The sequence below is a fragment of the Rattus rattus genome, chromosome 5 (assembly GCF_011064425.1).
Source record: "Rattus rattus isolate New Zealand chromosome 5, Rrattus_CSIRO_v1, whole genome shotgun sequence".
Lineage (NCBI taxonomy): Eukaryota > Metazoa > Chordata > Mammalia > Rodentia > Muridae > Rattus > Rattus rattus.
Window position 1 is genome coordinate 71915294 of NC_046158.1, and position 20099 is coordinate 71935392.

The following is a 20099-nucleotide window of genomic DNA, read 5'->3' on the forward strand; positions in this document are numbered from 1 at the left end:
GAATAGATAGCGATATATAAGTTGTTGATCATAAAATATAATAAAAATATGATATAATCAGATTATGGAAATATATTTTTAAAATTTCAATAATGCTTATAAAGCTACCAAAAAGGCAAAATTATCATGATCCTGAGAAATATGTATCATCATAATCATTAACTTAAGATGAGATCATCCTCATAGAAGCGGGGGAAGGGGGAAGGAGGTTTGGAAGAGGGAGAAAGGGGATCACATTTGAAATGTAAATACATAAAGCATCCAAGAAAAATAAAAACTAAAAAAATGAAGATTATGTGTTTCAACCACAACCAAATGATATGTGATGGAACATAGGCAAACTAAGTCAATTGTACCATTCTGTGATACTTTTAAACTTCAAGCAACACATAATTATTTTAAAACATTTTCTTAATAAATTTGTAAGAATATTTAATGAAAAATAATTTACAATAAATTGGAAGTTAATATTTGTTAAGGTTAATTATCATTAATAATAAATAATAAAATAGCATAATAAAACAAAACTAGAAAAACTCTGTGGTGCACATAAACATGAATACCTAGTGACTGACTCAAAAAACTCCAGTAAACCAATTATATATGAAAATAATTTATTGAAATTTGAAAAGATGTAAATATGCATTTCATAGAAACTGATAAAGTGAGATGCCCAACAAACATATGACAATGTGCTCAACTTCAGTAGCCATAAAGAAAATAAGAAAAACAGTTAACATCAGTATTTTACACATCATCTTTACAAAAATACAAAACGACTAACAATTTCAACTACTGTTACCAATTTAGAACTTGAAACACACACTACTAAAACTTATAATTTTTACTTTCCAATTAGTAACACATTCAACATGCAAAAATTCTTACTCTCTCTATACTTATCATTTTATACCAGAGCTTTCCCATAGAATTTTTAATCTCTGAATTTCTCAATGTATATATTAAAGGATTCAACATGGGAGTGATAGCTGTATAAAAAACAGAAATAGATTTATCAATAGGGAAGTTGGAGACAGGTCTAACATACATGAATATGCAGGGAACAAAGAAAAGGACAACCACCATAATGTGGGAGCTGCAGGTGGACAAGGCCTTGCGCCTTCCTTCCTGACTGTGAGTCTTAAGGGAGCTTAAGATAATTCCGTAGGAGAATAGAAGAAGGACAAAGACTATCATACACATGGCTCCATTATTGGCAACAACTGTGAGGCCAATAAAGTAAGTGTCAGTGCACACAAGTGCCAGTAATGGATACATGTCACAGCCAAAGTGGTCAATGACATTAGGTCCACAGAAAGGAAGTTTATATACAGAGAGAACTTGAACTAGAGCATGTGCAAATCCTCCAACCCAGGCTACCACCAAAAGTGAGATACAAACCTGTTGATTCATGACGGTTAAATAATGCAGTGGCTTACAAATAGCTACATAGCGATCATAGGCCATCACCACCAGAAGGAAGACCTCAGCACCACCAAATAAGTGCTCTACAAAAAGCTGAACCAGACAAGCTGTGAAAGAGATGGTCTTTTTATCACAAACTAAGTCTTTAAGCAACTTGGGCAAGATGGCAGTGGAATAAACAGCATCCATGAGTGACAGAAAAGCAAGGAAGAAGTACATTGGGGAATTCAAGGAGGGGCTGGCAATCACTGTCCCCACAATGAGCAGGTTGCCCACAATTGTCACAATGTACATGAGCAAAAACATGACAAACAATGCTTTCTGTCCAGTAGGATCCTGAGTGAGGCCCAGGAGAACAAATTCTGTGACATTGTTATTCTCTCCCATTTACTCATCTGTCTTGTTGCAACAATACTTCAGAATAGGACCTGCTATAAATTCTAAAAATAAAAGCTATTAATCCATTCCCTTCAGAAGCATATTTTCATTATTACCTTTTACAATGATGAACCCATGAATGGTGTGTAACAAAAGTCTATTCATTTCTTCTTGCAAAGTGCTCCATCATTTTCTGTTAATAAGTCTCTATGTACACATTTCTATCTCAGCACTTCAGTGCACATCTATTTAGAAGAGCAAACAGAGGTATCTCAATAATTAATATTTAAAGCACACTCATCTTCAAACAAACATCAATAAACCAGGAGGAATAGTTCCTCTTTTAACTAGATACCACATGCTAACAAATAAAATCCCAATATCAGGAATAGGTTGCCACTTTTGGTGAATTAGTGCTGTTGTTGGTGAATTGAATCCCATAAACTCCCCAAGAGAATGAGACACTATGGAGTGCTCAGCCTTAATAAGATATTCATAGTATACCCTTCCTGCCAAAGTTATTGGATATTCTAAGAAGAGAAGATAGAAAGATTGTAAGTTCAGTAATAATGGGTAACTTCAAGGAATAGTATTTTTCAGACAAAACAGGAATTGCACGTAGGAACTCAAATCCATTATGACAAATGCACAAGACATACTCAAGATCAAGCCAGGCAAAATCCAGCATGAAGAAGAGGTGACTAATGCACCTAAACCTCAAGAGACTGGAGGCCACAGGAAGTTTAGAGGTCTAGCGGGGTGGGTGGTGTGGGGACATCCTCGAGGAGATGAGGGGAAGAGGTATGGGATGTGGAACTCTTGGGGGTTGGACTGAGAGGGGAATAAAATCTGGATTGTAAAAATAAATAAATAAATAAGAAAACAAAACAAAACAAACAAACAAACAAAGAAATCCTATCACTTCTTGAGTGATTTGGGCATTTGATACCTGCCAGGAGAAGATTCAGTGTTATTTTAAGGTATGACCCCCTAGTAGGCCTCACTCCAAAAGTAGCTAAGTAACACAAATTAATATCAATGGGTTATCAAAGTCTTATTGTAAGAAAATGAAACAATGTTGAGCAGGTGGAAAGGTGAGAAGACGTTGGGGTGAATGATATCAAACCATATTGTATGAAATTCTCAAAGAATTAACAAAAGGTCATTTTTTTATCTGCAAAGAAGTCGTCGTATCCTTTGCAGAAGATGTATTCAGCTAATTGTAGCAACTTACACAGAGCCAATTTTGAGCTAGCCCTCTGTGAAGATATTTTACAGCATACTCTGTGTATGCTAGCATATTCTGTGACAGTATGATAATGTGCTATTAAAAATGGCCCCCACTCCTTTCAAATGCAAATATTCTTCAAATATATCCCATTTATCTCTGGAAAGTTTTAAACCTGTATTAAACAACTCCAATGTTATTTAACATATTGATACTTACAGCAATTCTCTCAGTTTATTGAGTTTTCCTAGAATTATAGTTCTGTCATTTCATCATTGTCAATATCAGTTGTTATCACAATTATAGATACTATTGGAATTTTCACACTACTTTGGTTTTGTTTGTTTGTTTTTGTTGGTTATTGTTTTGTTTTTGTTTTTGTTTTGTTTTTAGTTTTTTTACTTGACCTGGACTAACCTGTGAGTTCTTAGACATAGGCTAAAATTATATCTCTACAGACTGTCTTTTCATTGTGTATAAGTACTATCAATATTTACCTGAGAAGAAATCTATTTTGGCTTGATTTAACAAGTAAATTACATGCATGTGGACTTGGTTGCGGAGGGCCTGTGCAGAGTTAAAACTCTTAAAAGTAGTTACGATGCAACTTCTTCTGCATTCCTTAGTGCTTCTTCTGTGTCAGATCTATGTAAGTCTTTCAGCCCACGGGCTGAAAAGAGCTGGCCTGTTGTAAACACAGGGATATAACATGATTTATGTCAATTTTGCCTCATTTGTTTCCTGTTTCCCTTTCAATATTTATTAATATTATTGATATCATGTTTTCAATAATGTTGAGTTTCACTAGGACAAAGCTAAATGCCATAGTAATTATTTATACAATAAATTGAAAATAGAGTTCTTAGTCTATTTATACCAATTTTACACTTGTGTAAACTGTATTATAAATTACCAAAGATTTAGTTCCATAAAAATCTGAGAAGTAATACGGCTGCTTTCAGGTTAATCTGTCCTTAATACTAGTCTAAAAACTAATGATGTAATATAGTTATTAAGACTGGGAAAAGGAATGGTGATTAGGATATGTGGTGAATAAGTAAACTGATGGAAAAAACATAGACTTAAAAATGGTCTTATAATTTCAAAAAGACCCTGTATAACCATGAAGTTATGTAAAGCTATGAACAAGAGTGATATTAAATCATTCTGAAATATTGATATAACCAGACACAATCACATTAAATGATTTAAATCAGTCTAATAAAGACAAATATCATTTTTATTTCATTTTATGTTCTAGATTTAATATAGATACTACAATCATATATGTATAGAAGATCCAAAAGTAGATGTAAAACTAAAGGACTCTGAAATGAGAAGGGACAGAAAACAGGGAAAATAGGAAAAAATGGAGTAGGCGTCAAGGCTCAAAATGCATAAATAACTTATAGGAATTGTTTCCTTATATAAACAAATGTAATGAAAATTAAAATGCATTATAAAATAATATATAAAGGAATATACAACAACAAATTTAGGATATGTAAAGAGAAAGTAATCCAGTATGAGTTTTTAAATGTAGGGATACTAACATTTTTTCAGGAAAGAGTTTAAGAAACAGACAAAAGCTTACATATAGCTAGTGGAGTTTAATTGAATTTTTTCTTCATGTATACTAATACTTGAGATGCTGAGAAAATTTGAATTTTCAAATTGAAATATATCTAAACATAATCATATATCTTTATTAACATCTTATGAAAATTAATCTCATAAAATACAATAAAAATAACAAAAACACTGGGTTTTTACTACATAAAAATCTGTTCATTGTTATTTGGCAAAGTGGAAAATAAAACCAAGCAGTTTATGACAAATACATACTCTTAATTTTGGTTAGTTTTATGTATTGTTACCTTAATATTTTCTATTTAGGAGCTTTTAATGAGAATTTCACAACCTTTAAATGATTAACTATGTTTCAATACTTCACACTAATTTTTAGTTACAAATCTTGTCTGTCATAATTGATGTTATGGGTCTTATTATTGCCATAAACAAAAGACATTTTTTTCACTGGATTGCCTACAAATACATCCTATTTCCATGTGCATTCTCAGAAGACATGATCACTTATGGCTGTTGCTTAAATGTAGGAAGAGTACAAACTACTATAACAAACCCATTTTACTATCACTACTATACTCAGTCTTTCAGAGAAGTGTCTATGTATACAAATAAATACCTGAAATAAAAGGAATACTGAACCATAACATCAAAACTTACTGAAGAGGTGGTCGAAGATCTTCAAAATCTGGAAAAACATCTTTGTACAAAATAAATGTTATGCTATGCTTGTACAAATATGTAAAAATTTAATTTAAAAAAATAGAAATTAACTTGGCCAGCACTTTTACTTAATGACATAAATAAATACAGAACGAGCAACACTGAAATTACGGGAAATTTTCTCTATTCAGCCAATCACACTGAAGTCATCAAAAGGCTTTGGTAAAGGAAGTAAATTAGCATTAGTACTCCTGTGCCTCACAAAGAAGCCAGGCCCCCAACTCATCAAAACTGTGATTTCAGTTCTCAAAAACACTGTGGTGGTTGACGTTTTCTGTGGTTCAAAGGCCAGGCTTTCAGTTTTTGAGTCCTTTGAGCAGATTCTCCCTGAGGCTAGTTTCTTCCTCATTTAAAACATGTGGTTTATAGAAGATTCCAAGACATTGAGACCCTTGACAGACTTCCCAAAATAATGAATTCAGCAAAAGTGTGGTACCTCAAGGATTAAATACAAAATGAAGAAAACTCTAGTTCAGGCAAATTTGAGCTTTCAGAAACCTCTTGGGTCATTAAAACAGAAAAATATTCCTTCCGTTTGTATTTGCAACACAAGCTATTACTTGATTTTACATCATTGCTACTTTTAGCAGATACGCTAACTTGTTAGAATATTTGGAACAAATTCAAAAAATAGTCTTTCTTCAATAATTTACTTTCTAAATAATCCCTAGAGATGAAAAACTGGATCTTGCCAAGAGTAAGCAGCTAACTGACAAGTAGATTTGAAAATCTTAAAGTGTGAAAAGATTTTCAAAATGCAATATTAAAAAGCTAAAAACTGCAGGTCTTCAACTCCACTCTGTTCTTTCTCTGCATTGTTTGTTGGGTTTTGTTTTGTTTCATTTTCTACTTTTTCACTAACCTCTCCTTAATCCTTCATTTCACATTCTTCTTTCTCGAAAATATTCTTGGGCCTGATTTGCAGGGTCCTTTCCACGGAATCCTGAAAGTTGGGATATTCTACGTTACCCAATAGCATGTCTTTACCTCTCCTTCTTCAGTCTGTTTAGGCAAAATTCCCTTCCTCTAAACTTACTGAGTCTTTAGAGTAACATCTTCTGTTTCCCGTTGCCTAATTTCCCTCTATCATCTTAATACTAATAACTAGCATTACTACGTTTTTCTACCATTCTCTCCATTCATATCCATAATAACTTATATAATAATATACAAAGAAAATCAACTTCCATTAAATGAAAACATTGCAGAAGACACATTTTTCAGCAGCCCATGGAACATTCTCTAAAATATAGCATATATTAGGTCATGATGCCAATATTTAAAAATTTAGAAAAATTAAAATATTTCATTATATTCTCTATAACCATAATAAAATGAAGCTCATAAACTCGTGGAGAGTATATAACATACCATAGAGTAGTAAATGGGTCAGTTACTATAGCAATCAAGAGGGAAATCCAATGAGTCTTAGAATTGAATGAAAATAAGACACACTAAAAGCTGTATATTATGCTGAAAACAATTTGAAGAAGGAAGTTTATAGTTCTAAGTGGCAACATCAAAATACAAGAAAAGACTTAATTTGAGTTAATTATGTGCATTATTAATTATGTGCATTATTGCCTTAGCAAAATGTAGGGGATGTGGAAGTCAACCTTGTGAAGGAAAAAGTAGAATGGAGACCGAGGTGCAACAGGTTCCTGAAACTCTCAGAAGATCCCTATATTCCATACGTGTCATTAGATCTAAGATGGCGCCAGGTACACTGGTAAGACAGCCAAAAGGGACTGAAGCCAGGGCAGCTGCCACTTACCCATCACCCACAGGTGATGATACTCTCCCATTCCTTCTGAGTTACCTCATCAGGCAGGGCTTTCATTGAAGCATGGTGACGATGTGGCAAGATACAATTGGCCAAGGACTTAGAGGTTTGGGATTGGCTTACATAGAGTATACAAGCATGTGGGCTGGACAATAAACTCAGATCTTCCCCGAGTTGCTGGACTCTAGGGTCAGATTTTACTTGACTCCATCATGTCTAACGCCCCCTGCCATCCACAGTCCTCTTCCCCCAGCAAAACAATAGCAGGGGAAACCTAAACACAGTGGACATTAACATTTCGGCACTAACTAATTAAATGAACCTGCACCTTCAAATGGCCGAGAATCAGTGAAACAAAGAATTTCCAACAAAAATATATTTGGGGGTCCTGAAGAAATCATTACTTTCCAAATTATTTACATTTAATTTATTCTTAGTCTATAAATGTACTACATTCATTCAGACTTTGAAATTACTTCAATGCTGGAGTATGTTTTTTAATAAAAATATTATAAAACAAGCCTTGACTGTGTTAAAATCTACTTAACTGACATATTGTAACATAACAAATAATAAATATTCAACCAAATAAACAGTTGTGAAAGCTGCATTGACATTTGCACATAACGAATAATGAATATGGATTATAGTCAACTAGGGCAAGAGATTATTTTTTATTAATGTGTTGGAAATATTTTTATTATCACAGTAGTAAGAAAGTTTTCCAATTTAAAATGACTTCAAATGAATTATTCAAGTCCACTGAAAATTCTAAATAGATAACACATATAAAGACTACTTAAAGAAGGGGAGGGGGGAGGGGGATGTTTGCCTGGAAACCTGGAAAGGGAATAACACTCGAAATGTATATAAGAAATACTCAAGTTAATAAAAAAAAAAGACTACTTTATTACCTTATTTACTTTTTTTTTTTTTTTTTTTTTTGAGCTGGGGACCGAACCCAGGGCCTTGTGCTTGCTAGGCAAGCGCCTACCACTGAGCTAAATCCCTCAACCCCACTTTTATTACCTTATAATACATTCTTTCTTAGGGTTTCTGCTGCAACTGAGACTACCCTTTCACCAATAGCCTGTTCTAATCTCTCATAGCACCAAATCCCAACATCTCCATGACTTCTTCATGACTTCAAAATATTTCCAATCTGAGAAAATAGTACATATCATCAAATGACTCTGCCAACATGAAGAAAAGGCTTAGCCCTCTTTGAATCACAGCTTCTATGTGCTGATCATGAAGAAATATTTCTCAGATGATTTTGCCTCAATTATGCTGGTCTCTTCTTAAGAACATCTGATTTTTCTACCGTAGCTGACCAGTATAAATTGCCCCAGGAAAGCAAAAGTGGTTCTGGTTTCTTCTTTATCAGAGCTCACTCTTCAACTCAAACTGACCAGACCCACATATTCTTTTTCTGTCTTCTTTTTTTTTTTTTTTGATATTTTATTTATTTAAATTTCAAATGTTATCCTCTTTCCTGGTTTCCCTCTGCAAACCCTCTATCCCATCCCCCACTCTGCTTTTATGAGGGTGCTAGCCCACCCACCTGCCCATTCCTGCTTCACCTCCCTAGCATTTCCTTACACTGGAGCATTGAGCCTTCACAGGACAAAGGTCCTCCTCTCCCACTGACTCCAGATAAGGCCATCCTCTGCTACATAAGCAGATGGAGCCATGGGGCCCTCTATGTATACTCTTTGGTTGGTGGTTTAGTCCCTGGGAGCTCTGAGGGGTTTGGTTGGTTGATACTGTTGTTCTTCCTATGGAGCTGCAAACCCCTTAGGCTACTTAAGTCCTTCCCCTAACTCCTCCATTGGTGTCCCCTGCTGAGTCTTATTGTTGACTGCAAGCATCTGCATCTGTATTTGTAAGACTCTTGCAGAGCCTCTCAGGAGACAGCTATAACAGGCTCCTGTCAACAAGCACTTCTTGGCATCAGCAATAGTGACTGGGTAGAGCTCCCAGGGACTAAACCACTACCCAAAGACTATGTATATGGACTGACTCATAGCTCCAGCAGCACATGTAGCAGAGGACAGCTTTGTTGGACCAATGCAAGGAGAAGCTCTCGGTCCTGCCAAGGCTGAACCCCCAGTGTAGGGGAATGCCTGGGTGGTGGCGGAAGGAGGGGTTGATTGGGCGGGGAACACCCTTTTAAAAGAAGAGGGGGCTAAGATAGGGGTTTATGTCCAGGAAACTGGGAAAGGGAATAACATTTGAAATGTAAATTTAAAAAAATCCAATAAAAGAAAAAGAAAAGAAAAATAGTGACTGGGTTTGGTGACTGCATATGGGATGAACTTCCAGATGGGGCAGTCTCTGAATGGCCTTCCTTTCAGTCTCTGCTCCACTCTTTGTCCCTGTATTTCCTTTAGAAAGGAGAAATTCTGGGTTAAATTTTTGGAGATGAGTGGGTGGGCCCATCCTTCAACTGAGGGCTGTGTCTAACCTCTGGATATGGTCTCTACAGGTTTCCCCTTCCCTTTGTTGGGTATTTCAGATATTGTTATCTCTGTTGGGTTCTGGAAACCGTTTGCTTTCCTGACATCTGGGACTTTCTGATGGCTATCCCCAGTTCCCCATCCCTCATTGTTACACACCTCTGATTTTTTTTCTTTTTCTTTTTCTTTTTTTCGGAGCTGGGGACCAAACCCAGGGCCTTGCGTTTGCTAGGCAAGCGCTCTACCACTGAGCTAAATCCCCAACCCTACACCTCTGATTTCTTGACCCTCTGTACATCACTCCTGTCTCCTTCCATACCTGACTCTGCCCACCTTTTTCCCTCTCCCCCTCCTCTCTTATTTCCAAGTCCCTCCCACCTTCTATCTCCAGTGATGGTTTTGTTCTCCCTTCTAAGTAGGACTGAAGCATCCACAGTTTGGTCTTCTTTCTTCTTGAGCTTCGTATGGTCTGTGAGTCGTAGCATGTGTATTCTAGCTTTTTGCCCACTATCCACTTATCAGTGAGTGTAAACCATGTTAGTTCCTTTACGCTGTTCTATTCTTAATCACATCTGATTCTTCTACCATAGCTGACCAGTATAAATTGTGCTGTGGAAGCAAAAGTCATTCTGGTTTCTTCTTAATCAGAGTTGATTCTTCACTTCAAATTGACCAGAGCCACAGATTCTTAATTCAAACTGTGACAGAGTGTCCCTGAAGAGTCTCTCCTTCCCTCTGAAACTCCACAGGTCAGGGCTCCATCATCAGCATTGCTCTCAATATTCTTTATTTACAAGATCTAACAGAACACCCATTAAGCTTTGAGTACCCCATGGCCTTTCCAGCCCAAAATTCTAGTGCCACCATAATACTCAGCAAAATGAGTACCCAGATCTGTCATAGTGTTATCACACTCCTGAAACTTTTACCTTAATTAAACTTCTATTGGTGTGATAAAATACCACAACCAGTGAAACTTGAGGAGAAAAGTGTCTATTTATCTTACAGTTGTAGTCTATCATAAAGGGAAGTCCAAGCAGGAACCAGGGGTATGAGACTAGAGTCAGTGACTGAAGCACAGACCATGCAGAACTCTTACTTAGTGGTTTGTTCCCTTTTTCTTAATCATTTTGTTTTTTTTTTTTTTAGTAAAACACTTGCCCAGAGATGCCGACAGTAGCCTAGGCCATCCAACACATACATAGTTTTAAACAAAACATATACATTGTAAATGTAAAGAAATTTCTTGATAAAAGCTAAAAATATTTAAATTCTTATGTAATAAAGTTAAATCACAAGTATGTGTTCACCAAAATAAAAGGCAAAGATGGCACAAAACTCACAAACAAGAAATGCTGTGATATATATATATATATATATATATCTTCAGTAGAAGAAAAATACCCTATCAATGAAATTATATTAGATGTAGATGCATTGTAAATTTGACAAAAATAGAAATATAGAGGACGAAAAAGTGGGACACCCAATAAACATGAAGATATGATCACTTTCAGTAGCAATAGAAAAATCGAGAATATCAGTGAATACCAGGCTTTTATCTACTGAATTCACAAAAATACCGAACAGTTCCCAATGTCAAGTGTTGGAATAAATGCAGAACACTGAATTCAACTGCCAAAATTTATTGTTTTTTTCCACGTGGAGAGGTTTAATGAGAGAAGATGAGTAGAGAAGAGGAAGTGGAGGGAAGCAGGGAAGGGTAGAGAGAAAGAACAGCAAAGAGGGGAAGAGCAGGGAAGAGAAGAGAACAAAAAGAAAGCAAGAGAGAAGTAAGAGAGCCAAAATTTATCATTAAATGTGCCTGTACCATTATTACCATGTTCAGTGAGCAGAAATTTTTTTTACGTCTTTAGTGAACATTTTACCCCACAGCTTTGCCATACAATTTTTAATCTCCATATTTCTTAAGGTATATATCAAAGGGTTCAACATGGGAGTAAAAATTGTATAAAAGACAGTAATATATTTATCAATTGGAAAGTTGGACACAGGTCTAACATACATGAAAATACAAGGAACAAAAAAGAGGATGACAACCATGATGTGAGAGCTACAGGTAGACAGGGCTTTGCGTCTCCCTTCCTGACTGTGAGTCTTAAGAGAGTTTAGAATGATTCCATAGGAGACAAGGAGGAGGATAAAGACCACTATAGACATTGCTCCATTATTGCCAACTACAGTGAGTCCAAGGAAGTAGGTATCAGTACATGCAAGTCCTAACAATGGGTACATGTCACAAGCAAAATGGTCAATGACATTGGGTCCACAGAAAGGAAGTAAATACACAGAGATCACTTGAAGCAGAGCATGTGCAAATCCTCCGGCCCAGGACACCACCAACAAGAGAATGCAAACTTGCCGATTCATTATGGTCAAATAGTGCAGTGGCTTACAGATGGCCACATAGCGATCATAGGCCATCACCACCAAAATGAAGACCTCAGAACCACCAAATAAGTGCTCCACAAAAAGCTGAACCAGACAAGCTTTGACAGAGATGGCTTTCTTATCACAGAGTAAATCTGTAAGCAACTTGGGCAAGATGGCAGTAGAATAAACAGCATCCATGAGTGAGAGAAAGGCAAGGAAGAAGTACATTGGGGAGCCCAAGGAGGGGCTGGCAATCACTGTCCCCACGATGAGCAAGTTGCCCCCTATTGTCACAATATAGATTAGTAAAAACATGACAAATAATACTTTTTGCCCAGCAGGATCCTGAGTGAGACCCAGGAGGATAAACTCGGTAACATTGTTAGTCTCTTCCATTTACTCTTCAATAAGGTTTGTTTCAGAGATTAAGAACTCAGAAGAACGGTACTTGACATGAGTTCCCAACAAAACCTATACTTCAATTCTTCCAAAAAAGTGCAACTTCATCAGCATCTTCTACACTGGTGACACTCAACGTTGTTCAGTAACGATCTGTTTAGTTCCTCTTGGGGAATCTCCATAGTTCTGCTCTAATAATTTTTGTATGTGTTAGGGTTTCTTTTAAAACCTCAACTTATTTAATATACAGAAGAACAGACAAAGGTATTCTTTTATTCATACATTTAAAACTGCTTATTTAAAACAAATTTCACCTTGGAACACATGTCCACAAAATGCAGAAGTATTACTCTTTTTAATAATCCTGCAAATTAGTGATGTCAATGAACCATAAGACCATAAGCTAGTATAGACACACAGTGTTCAGTGTTAGTATCTTAAAACGAAATGTCACAATATGATCTGTGTATTACCTGAAACAACACTGGTCCTGCAACATCCTTCCAATGTTATTATATTGTAATTCTTATACAAAGACCCTGTACATTCTGAAAGACTTCATTCTTTAAATATCTTTTATTTGGTCACAGACTGGTTTTGAACTGTGTAACATAGCAGTATTTAGCACAGTGCTGCCTGTATCAATTGCTTTATCTGAGTCCAGTTGCTGGGGTTCTCAGGAGCTGCAATCCTGTCCATTTCATCACTGGCTCTCACATTTATTAAAAATGTGTAAATGAACCATAATTGCCCAAATCCTTTTACCTGGACTGAAATAATCCACAACTGTCCTCAACCTCTGCACCAGTTGTGAAACTTTGCTTCTCAGAACTCGTGTGATAAATGAGTGATAGGGGAGGAGAATTGGAAACTGAGAGAGTAATAGTGATGCTTCCTAGGTCCGAGGGTTCAAATAGAAATTCAGAACCCAGATCTCCAAACATAGACTCTCAAAGAAAACTTCATGACTAGTGTGGGAAGGCATAGCTATGGATTATTTACTAAACATGTTATGAACATGTATAGCACGGCTAGCACACTGTAAATTTTTAAAAATTAGATGACATGATTTAAGACTGTTTCAAACCTAGTAGTCTACAGCAATTTTAGTTCAAATTATCTTTTGTCATGATGCATATATAAACATATTTCTGTTTATATTTAAATAAATAATCTGTACACTTATATTCATACCTTTAATCATAAATAAATGGGATACTATGACTGCTCTGAATAATGACTCTGGTTTTATTATTCATAATGTATCATGAAATAACCTCAGACACACGAGAGAGAGAGAGAGAGAGAGAGAGAGAGAGAGAGAGAGAGAGAGAGAGAGGGAGAGAGGCATAGTGGTAAATTCTGTGTTACCATTTCAGTATCATTTACTTACTTAATTATTGCAGGGACCATATTATGGGTATCTACAGTGTCACTATCCAGAATGGTACATTTAGTTTTGAAGTTTTTTTGTTTTGTTTTGTTTTTCAAGTTCTGCTCAATACTTGTGACATTTAAATGAACATTAGCTCTTAGCAGTACTGTCCTTTCACTTACAAGAAATCATGAGACTCTGTTAACAAGATTTAGAAACATACTCCTGGGTAGAAAGAATACTCTGAGTGCTTTGTGATACACATTAAGACACAGGTGAGGCATATATTAGGAATTTTTATCTCATTAAGTTTAAGTGCCCACAAAAGCTACCTGTGAAGGAATATATTTCAACTAGAAACAAGAAAGGGACAATTTATCTACAAGGAATTAATAGTAGATAAAGGTCCACGCAGTGTCTGCACTTGCTTCAGAGTGCAGCTGTGATGAACCTGCATGATTCAAGCACATCTCTGCTTGTATTCTGATACAGATAATCGACAGTTGCCTATCTTGAATCTTTGGGCTGATGAAAGCACACATGTAAAAGAACATAAACATAGAAGAGCATCCAGAGTTGTCACTTTCACACTTTATTTTTTATGTTCTTTGTCACCTTTCATTCTTTGGTCAGCATTGGGTTACACCAGAACGAGTTTTCTAGAAGCCAATATAATTAAAACACAGCAAAGTGAGAACAGAGTTCTTCAGTTGTATCATTTAAATTCATATAACTATACCATAGATTATTAAAAATCAGATTTCATAAAGATTGAAGACTATGAACGCTTTCAATTTAAATTGTTATTATGTTCAGAAATATAATAATTAAACCATTATATAAAATTATAATTAATGACATAAGACTATCTTTTGCAAAAAGATAGTCACATAAGTCTGGATTAATTTTCAACCATAAAGATGAATGAACCTGTCTTACATAGAGGAATATAAAGCAACTGGAAATGATTATATTAGATAAATTAACTTCATATCTGAAACACTAAGGTTGCATGTTTTTGCAACTTGTTGATCAAGAATTTTCATGGAAATATCAAATCATATATGTATTGATGTTATGAATATAAAATTGAAACCCTATGAATGAAAGAAGCAAATGAGAAGGAGGGGTGAAAGAAATATAAGTAAATGGCTATGGAGGAGATAGGCTCAAGGGGCTTCATAAACTCACTAAAGTTATCTTAGGAAAGCCAATAATATAAAATATTAATTAAAATAATGTACATAACAAAATAACAACTCCAAGTGACTGATGACAGATGAGGTACTTCCCTATGGATTTCTCCTTGCATACATACCATCATATTGAATGGTTTCAAATTACACCTAAAAGATCACATCCAATTGTAGAACTTGATGGATATTTGCTTTCTTATATGCTAAGCACTTGCGTGATATGCAATTCTAGATCTCCTATTTTAAATGTATCTAAAATTAAATATTTTTCTAAACACATCTATATAAAATACCCAATAAAATAGTATAATAAAACAATTTGGTTTTTTAATACACAAAATTCATTTTATTTTTTACTAGGCAAAATATAAAATAAATCAAATCAATCTATAGTAAAAATAACATGTATAATCTGATTTTGTAAGTGTATGTTTTTGTGTTTTTTTAAGATCCTTGATTTCATATTTTCTATGAGAATGCACATCTCTGATAAATTAGCGGAGATTTATTTAATTAATGTGCTTTATTGCCTGCATCATATATGGATAATTATATATATATATGTATATATATAGAATAGAACAGAATAGAATATATGTATGAATAGGATGTATATACAAATATTTTCTAACTTTTTTTCTGGAAAAAGAAAGCTCTTTTACTGTATTGACTGCCAATTCTCCATTTACTTGTGTACTTTTGAGAACACATGATTACATACATCTCTTCAATAAACCCAGAAAGATTATCAAATGACTTTACCCAGCACATTTTCATAAAACAATTTAGGACATTCTTTTTGAGAGGTATAAGTGTACTCAGGCGAATATCTAAAATCAAGAAACATTTAAATATTGTATCCATACTTACTGTAAAAGACAATTGGATAGTCCAATCTTCTGGGAAAATATCTTCAGACAAAAATAAAGAATATGGCTTATACAAGTATGTAACAAGTTAATAGAATAAATGAAAATGAATTTGTTCAACTACATTATTTTCTGATGCAAAAAATTTGACATGTAAATAATTAGAGAATTGTTTTTGCTTAAAGTAAATTGAAGTGAAGCACTCAAAGGAGGCCTTACTTTCAGGAGATATGATAGCCTTTATCCTTCACAAATACAATAGTACCTAAATAATACAATCTTGAAATGCTGAGGATGAAGAATTATCATGAGTAAAAGAAGTTTCTTTCTTTAAGGATATTGAGGTAGAGTCTAAGCAAGGCCTGCTCCTTTCTGTATAGAAACATCTCCTTATATATAGAAGGTCCAGGAAAATTGAACCTTTCCACAAAATTTCATAATCAATGATAAACTGTTAGGAAAATATACATTAAAAACTAATGTTAAAATGAAAGCATGCTCCAGCTTGGCAGTCTGAGTTTTCAAAGGTCTTTAGGTCATTTAATTAAGAAAATACTTCTTGCATTTATATTAGTTGTGTGGGCACATCTATTTTAGTAGATAGACTAGTTAGAATGTTTGGAACAAATTCAAATGAAGCAATGCCTCTTCAACAGGCTTCTTCACCTTTGTAGTCCCTAGAGCTAAGAGCTCAGACCTTGCCAACAATGAATAGCTGACTCCCAAGATGATTTGAAAACTTATAATGGGAAAAGAAGGTTTGTAAAGTATAATGTGTAGGAACTGTGAGTCGCACATCATGATGCATTTACATGAGTCAGGTAAGGTTTGAATCATCCTGAAGCATGCAGCAGATTCAGTCTCGGTAGCTAAGAACACCACAGCAAAGTGCAGTGTCAATCTCTCCAAAAAGCCCTGAGATGCAGAGGCTGAGAGCTGGGGCATCAGGATCTGTTGCACCTGATAATCAATTTTATAAGTTTTGGGAAAAAAACGTTTTGATTATGGCTTGTCTCTGTTGACATGAAACCAAATGATCTTCATTCTTTTTATCAAATTCTTTAATTTCTAAACAATAATTTCTATTACAAAGAAACTGTTGTCCTAAAACACACCATGCTAAAGGGCTTCTTCCAGTATTCTTTTATTCAAGCTTGTCATCAGTCCAGTGAGCACATATCCTCCCCACATTGAGCTACATATTGGATCTTCTGTGTCACAAAGGCCTAGATATGGGCCACAACTGTTAGTTGATGGACCTAAACACTGGCACTTTAAATTTTATGCAACCAATAGATAAATCATAATATCAAATATGTTATTTACAGGATAAAAAGAATGTCTTTTTTGTGTCTTTAAAAATGTTAGTATTTTCTTCACAAACTAATACATATACAAAATATATTTTCATCATCATCACACTGTTCCATAGCTCCAGCTAGTCTTAAGACCCTACCACCACATGTCCTTCTAAAATTCATGATTCATTTATTTTTTTATTTATTTACTTATTTATTCATTCATTCTTTATTCAGTTTTACAATCTACTGAGTTCAATTAGACTATCTACATCAGCATTGATACAGCATTCACAGGCATTTCTAACCCACTAGGAGCCAAATACTGAAGAAAAGTTCTCTCACGCAGAAACTATCCAGAAACTATCAACTGTCATTAGAACCATAGCTAGGGATAGCACCAGTGAGGTCATCCCCCACAATAGGAATGCTAAACGGCCTCATCTTCTGTAAGCAAACCCAGGTGCTGGTGCTCTACATCCATGAATACAGTGACCTTGTCATGTTGAGAAGATAGTGTTTTACAACCATCTTTTCAAATCTCTGAGGTTTACATTCTTTCTACCTCAAAAGATTCCAAATCCTAATTTTTTTTCCTCTTACGTGTGGCAGGAATTGGTGGAATCAAGAAAAGGTCATTAGTACTTTCTCAACTATTTGAGAGAACATCACAGGAGTATATTTGCTATTTGTCTTAATGATTTCTACAAATGTATGATGCAATACTGTTATAACCTAATTAAAATAGCAAAACTGAAAAATAGAAGTTATGAAAAGATTTCAATTAATTACTGAGTTTTGAAGCATATTATTTAGTAGGTCTTCTCTGTATGTGGTAGCTATTAATTCTAAGTCACGGGCAGTTTGCAATTCTGTGAATTGCATTCTTTCATGACCAGGAGACACTCATTCCTTCCAGTCCTGCATTAACTTGGTTTTTGTAATCTCTCCAGCTTGCTTATGCATAATGTTGACCCCTGGACCTTGAAAGTGAAGATATCACTAAATTCATCACTGTAAAATTTATTAGTCAAATAAATGTATATGGAAGTTGTTATTCATACAAATAGTCTGTCCAATACACTGTCTCCAATTCCCCATTCCATTTGCTTTGAATAATGCTTTCATAAATGTCTTTTTATTGATTACTTTACATATTTACATTTCAAATCTTGTCACTCCAAATCTGGAACGCCTTTTTCTCTCCTCCTCCCTTCTCCAACCCAGGAACCTCCATCCAATTGCCACAAGTGACTATATTGTTTCTTCTTATAAGTGCAATATACAGCAAAGCAGTAGCCAACATCAAACTAAATGGAAAGAAACATGAAACAATCCCACTAAAATCGGGGACTAGACAATGCTGGCCACTCTCTCCCTACCTAATCAATATAGCACTCTAAGTACTAGCCAGAGCAATCAGACAACAAAAGGAGGTCAAAGGGATAAAGGAAGTCAAAATATCACATTATATGCAATAATATGATAGTATATCTAAGTGACCCCAAAAGTTCCCCAAGAGAACTCCTAAGCCTGATAAACAACATTAGCAAAGTGGCTGGATATAAAATTAACTCAAACAAATCAGTAGCCTTCCTGTATTCAAAGAATAAACAGGCTGAAAAAAAAATTAGAGAAACTTCACATAGCCACAAATAAATTAAGTTACCTAGGTGTGACTCTAACCAAGCAAGTGAAAGATCTGTATGACAAGAACTTCAAGTCTATGAAGATAGAAATTGAAGATTTCAGAAGATGGAAAGATTTCCCATGCTCATGGATCGGCAGGATTAATATTGTAAAAATTGCCATCTTGCAAAAAGCAATCTACAGACTCAATGTAATAGCCATCAAAATCCCAACTCAATTCTTCATAGAGTTAAAAAGAGCAATTTGCAAATTCATTTGTAATAGAAAGAAACCAGGATAGTGAAAACTATCCTCAACAATAAAAGAAATTCTGGGGAAATCATCATCCCTCCTCTCAAGATGTATTACAGAGAAATATTGATAAAAAAACTATATGCTATTGGTACAGAGACAGGCAAGTAGATCAATGGAATAGAATTGAACACTCAGAAATTAACACACACACCAATGTCACTTGATATTTTAACACGGAGCTAAAAGAATCCAGGGGAAAAAGATAGCATGTCCAACAAATGGTGCTGATTCAATAGGCGGTAAGCATGTAAAAGAATGCAAATCAGTCCATTCTTTTCACCCTGTACAAAGCTCAAGTCCAAGTGAATCAAGGACCTCCACATAAAACCAAATACACTCAAACTAATAGAAGAAAAAGGTGGGGAAGACACTCGAACACACGGGCCCAGGGGAATATTTCCTGAACAGAACAACAATGGCTTATGCTCTGAGATCAGGAAATGACAAATGGGACTTCATATAATTGCAAAGCTTCTGTAAGGCAAAGGACAGTGTCATTAGGAAAAAAAACTGCAACCAACAGATTGGGAAAAGATCTTTATCAATCCTACATCCAATAGAGGGCTAATACTCAATATACAAAAAGAATACAAGAATGTAGACTCCAGAGAATCAAATAACCCTATTAAAAATGGAGTACAAAGGTAAATAAAGAATTCTCAGCTGAGGAATACTGAAAAGCTGAGAAGTACCTAAAGAAATGTTCAACATCCTTAGTCATCATGAAATAAAACAACCTTGAGATTCCATCTCACACCAGTCAGAATGGCTAAGATAAAAAACTCAGGTACCAAGAGATGCCAGAGAGGATGTGGTGAAAGAAGAACACTCCTCCATTATTGGTGGGATTTCAAGCTGGTACAATCACTCTGGAAATCAGTCTGGTGGTTGCTCAGAAAATTGAAGAGAGTACTGCCTGAGGACCCAGCTATACGACTCCTGGGCATATAACCAAAAGTTACTCTAACATATAGCAAGGACACATGCTTCAGTATGTTCATAGCAGACTTATTTATAATAGCCAGAAGCTGGAAAGAACCC

General features: G+C 35.1%; 2 protein-coding genes across 2 annotated transcripts; both read right to left on the reverse strand.

The window, feature by feature from the left end:
* Positions 1–867: 867 nt before the first annotated feature.
* Positions 868–1812, reverse strand: LOC116900497 (olfactory receptor 4A5-like). Its single transcript, XM_032902232.1, has one exon. It carries the CDS (start codon positions 1810–1812, stop codon positions 868–870), a length of 945 nt encoding a protein of 314 aa, XP_032758123.1.
* Positions 1813–11428: 9616 nt separating this feature from the next.
* LOC116900498 (olfactory receptor 4A5-like) lies at positions 11429–12373 on the reverse strand. The gene has a single exon (XM_032902233.1). The coding sequence runs from the start codon at positions 12371–12373 to the stop codon at positions 11429–11431; it is 945 nt and encodes a 314-aa protein (XP_032758124.1).
* Between the last annotated feature and the right edge of the window lie 7726 nt (positions 12374–20099).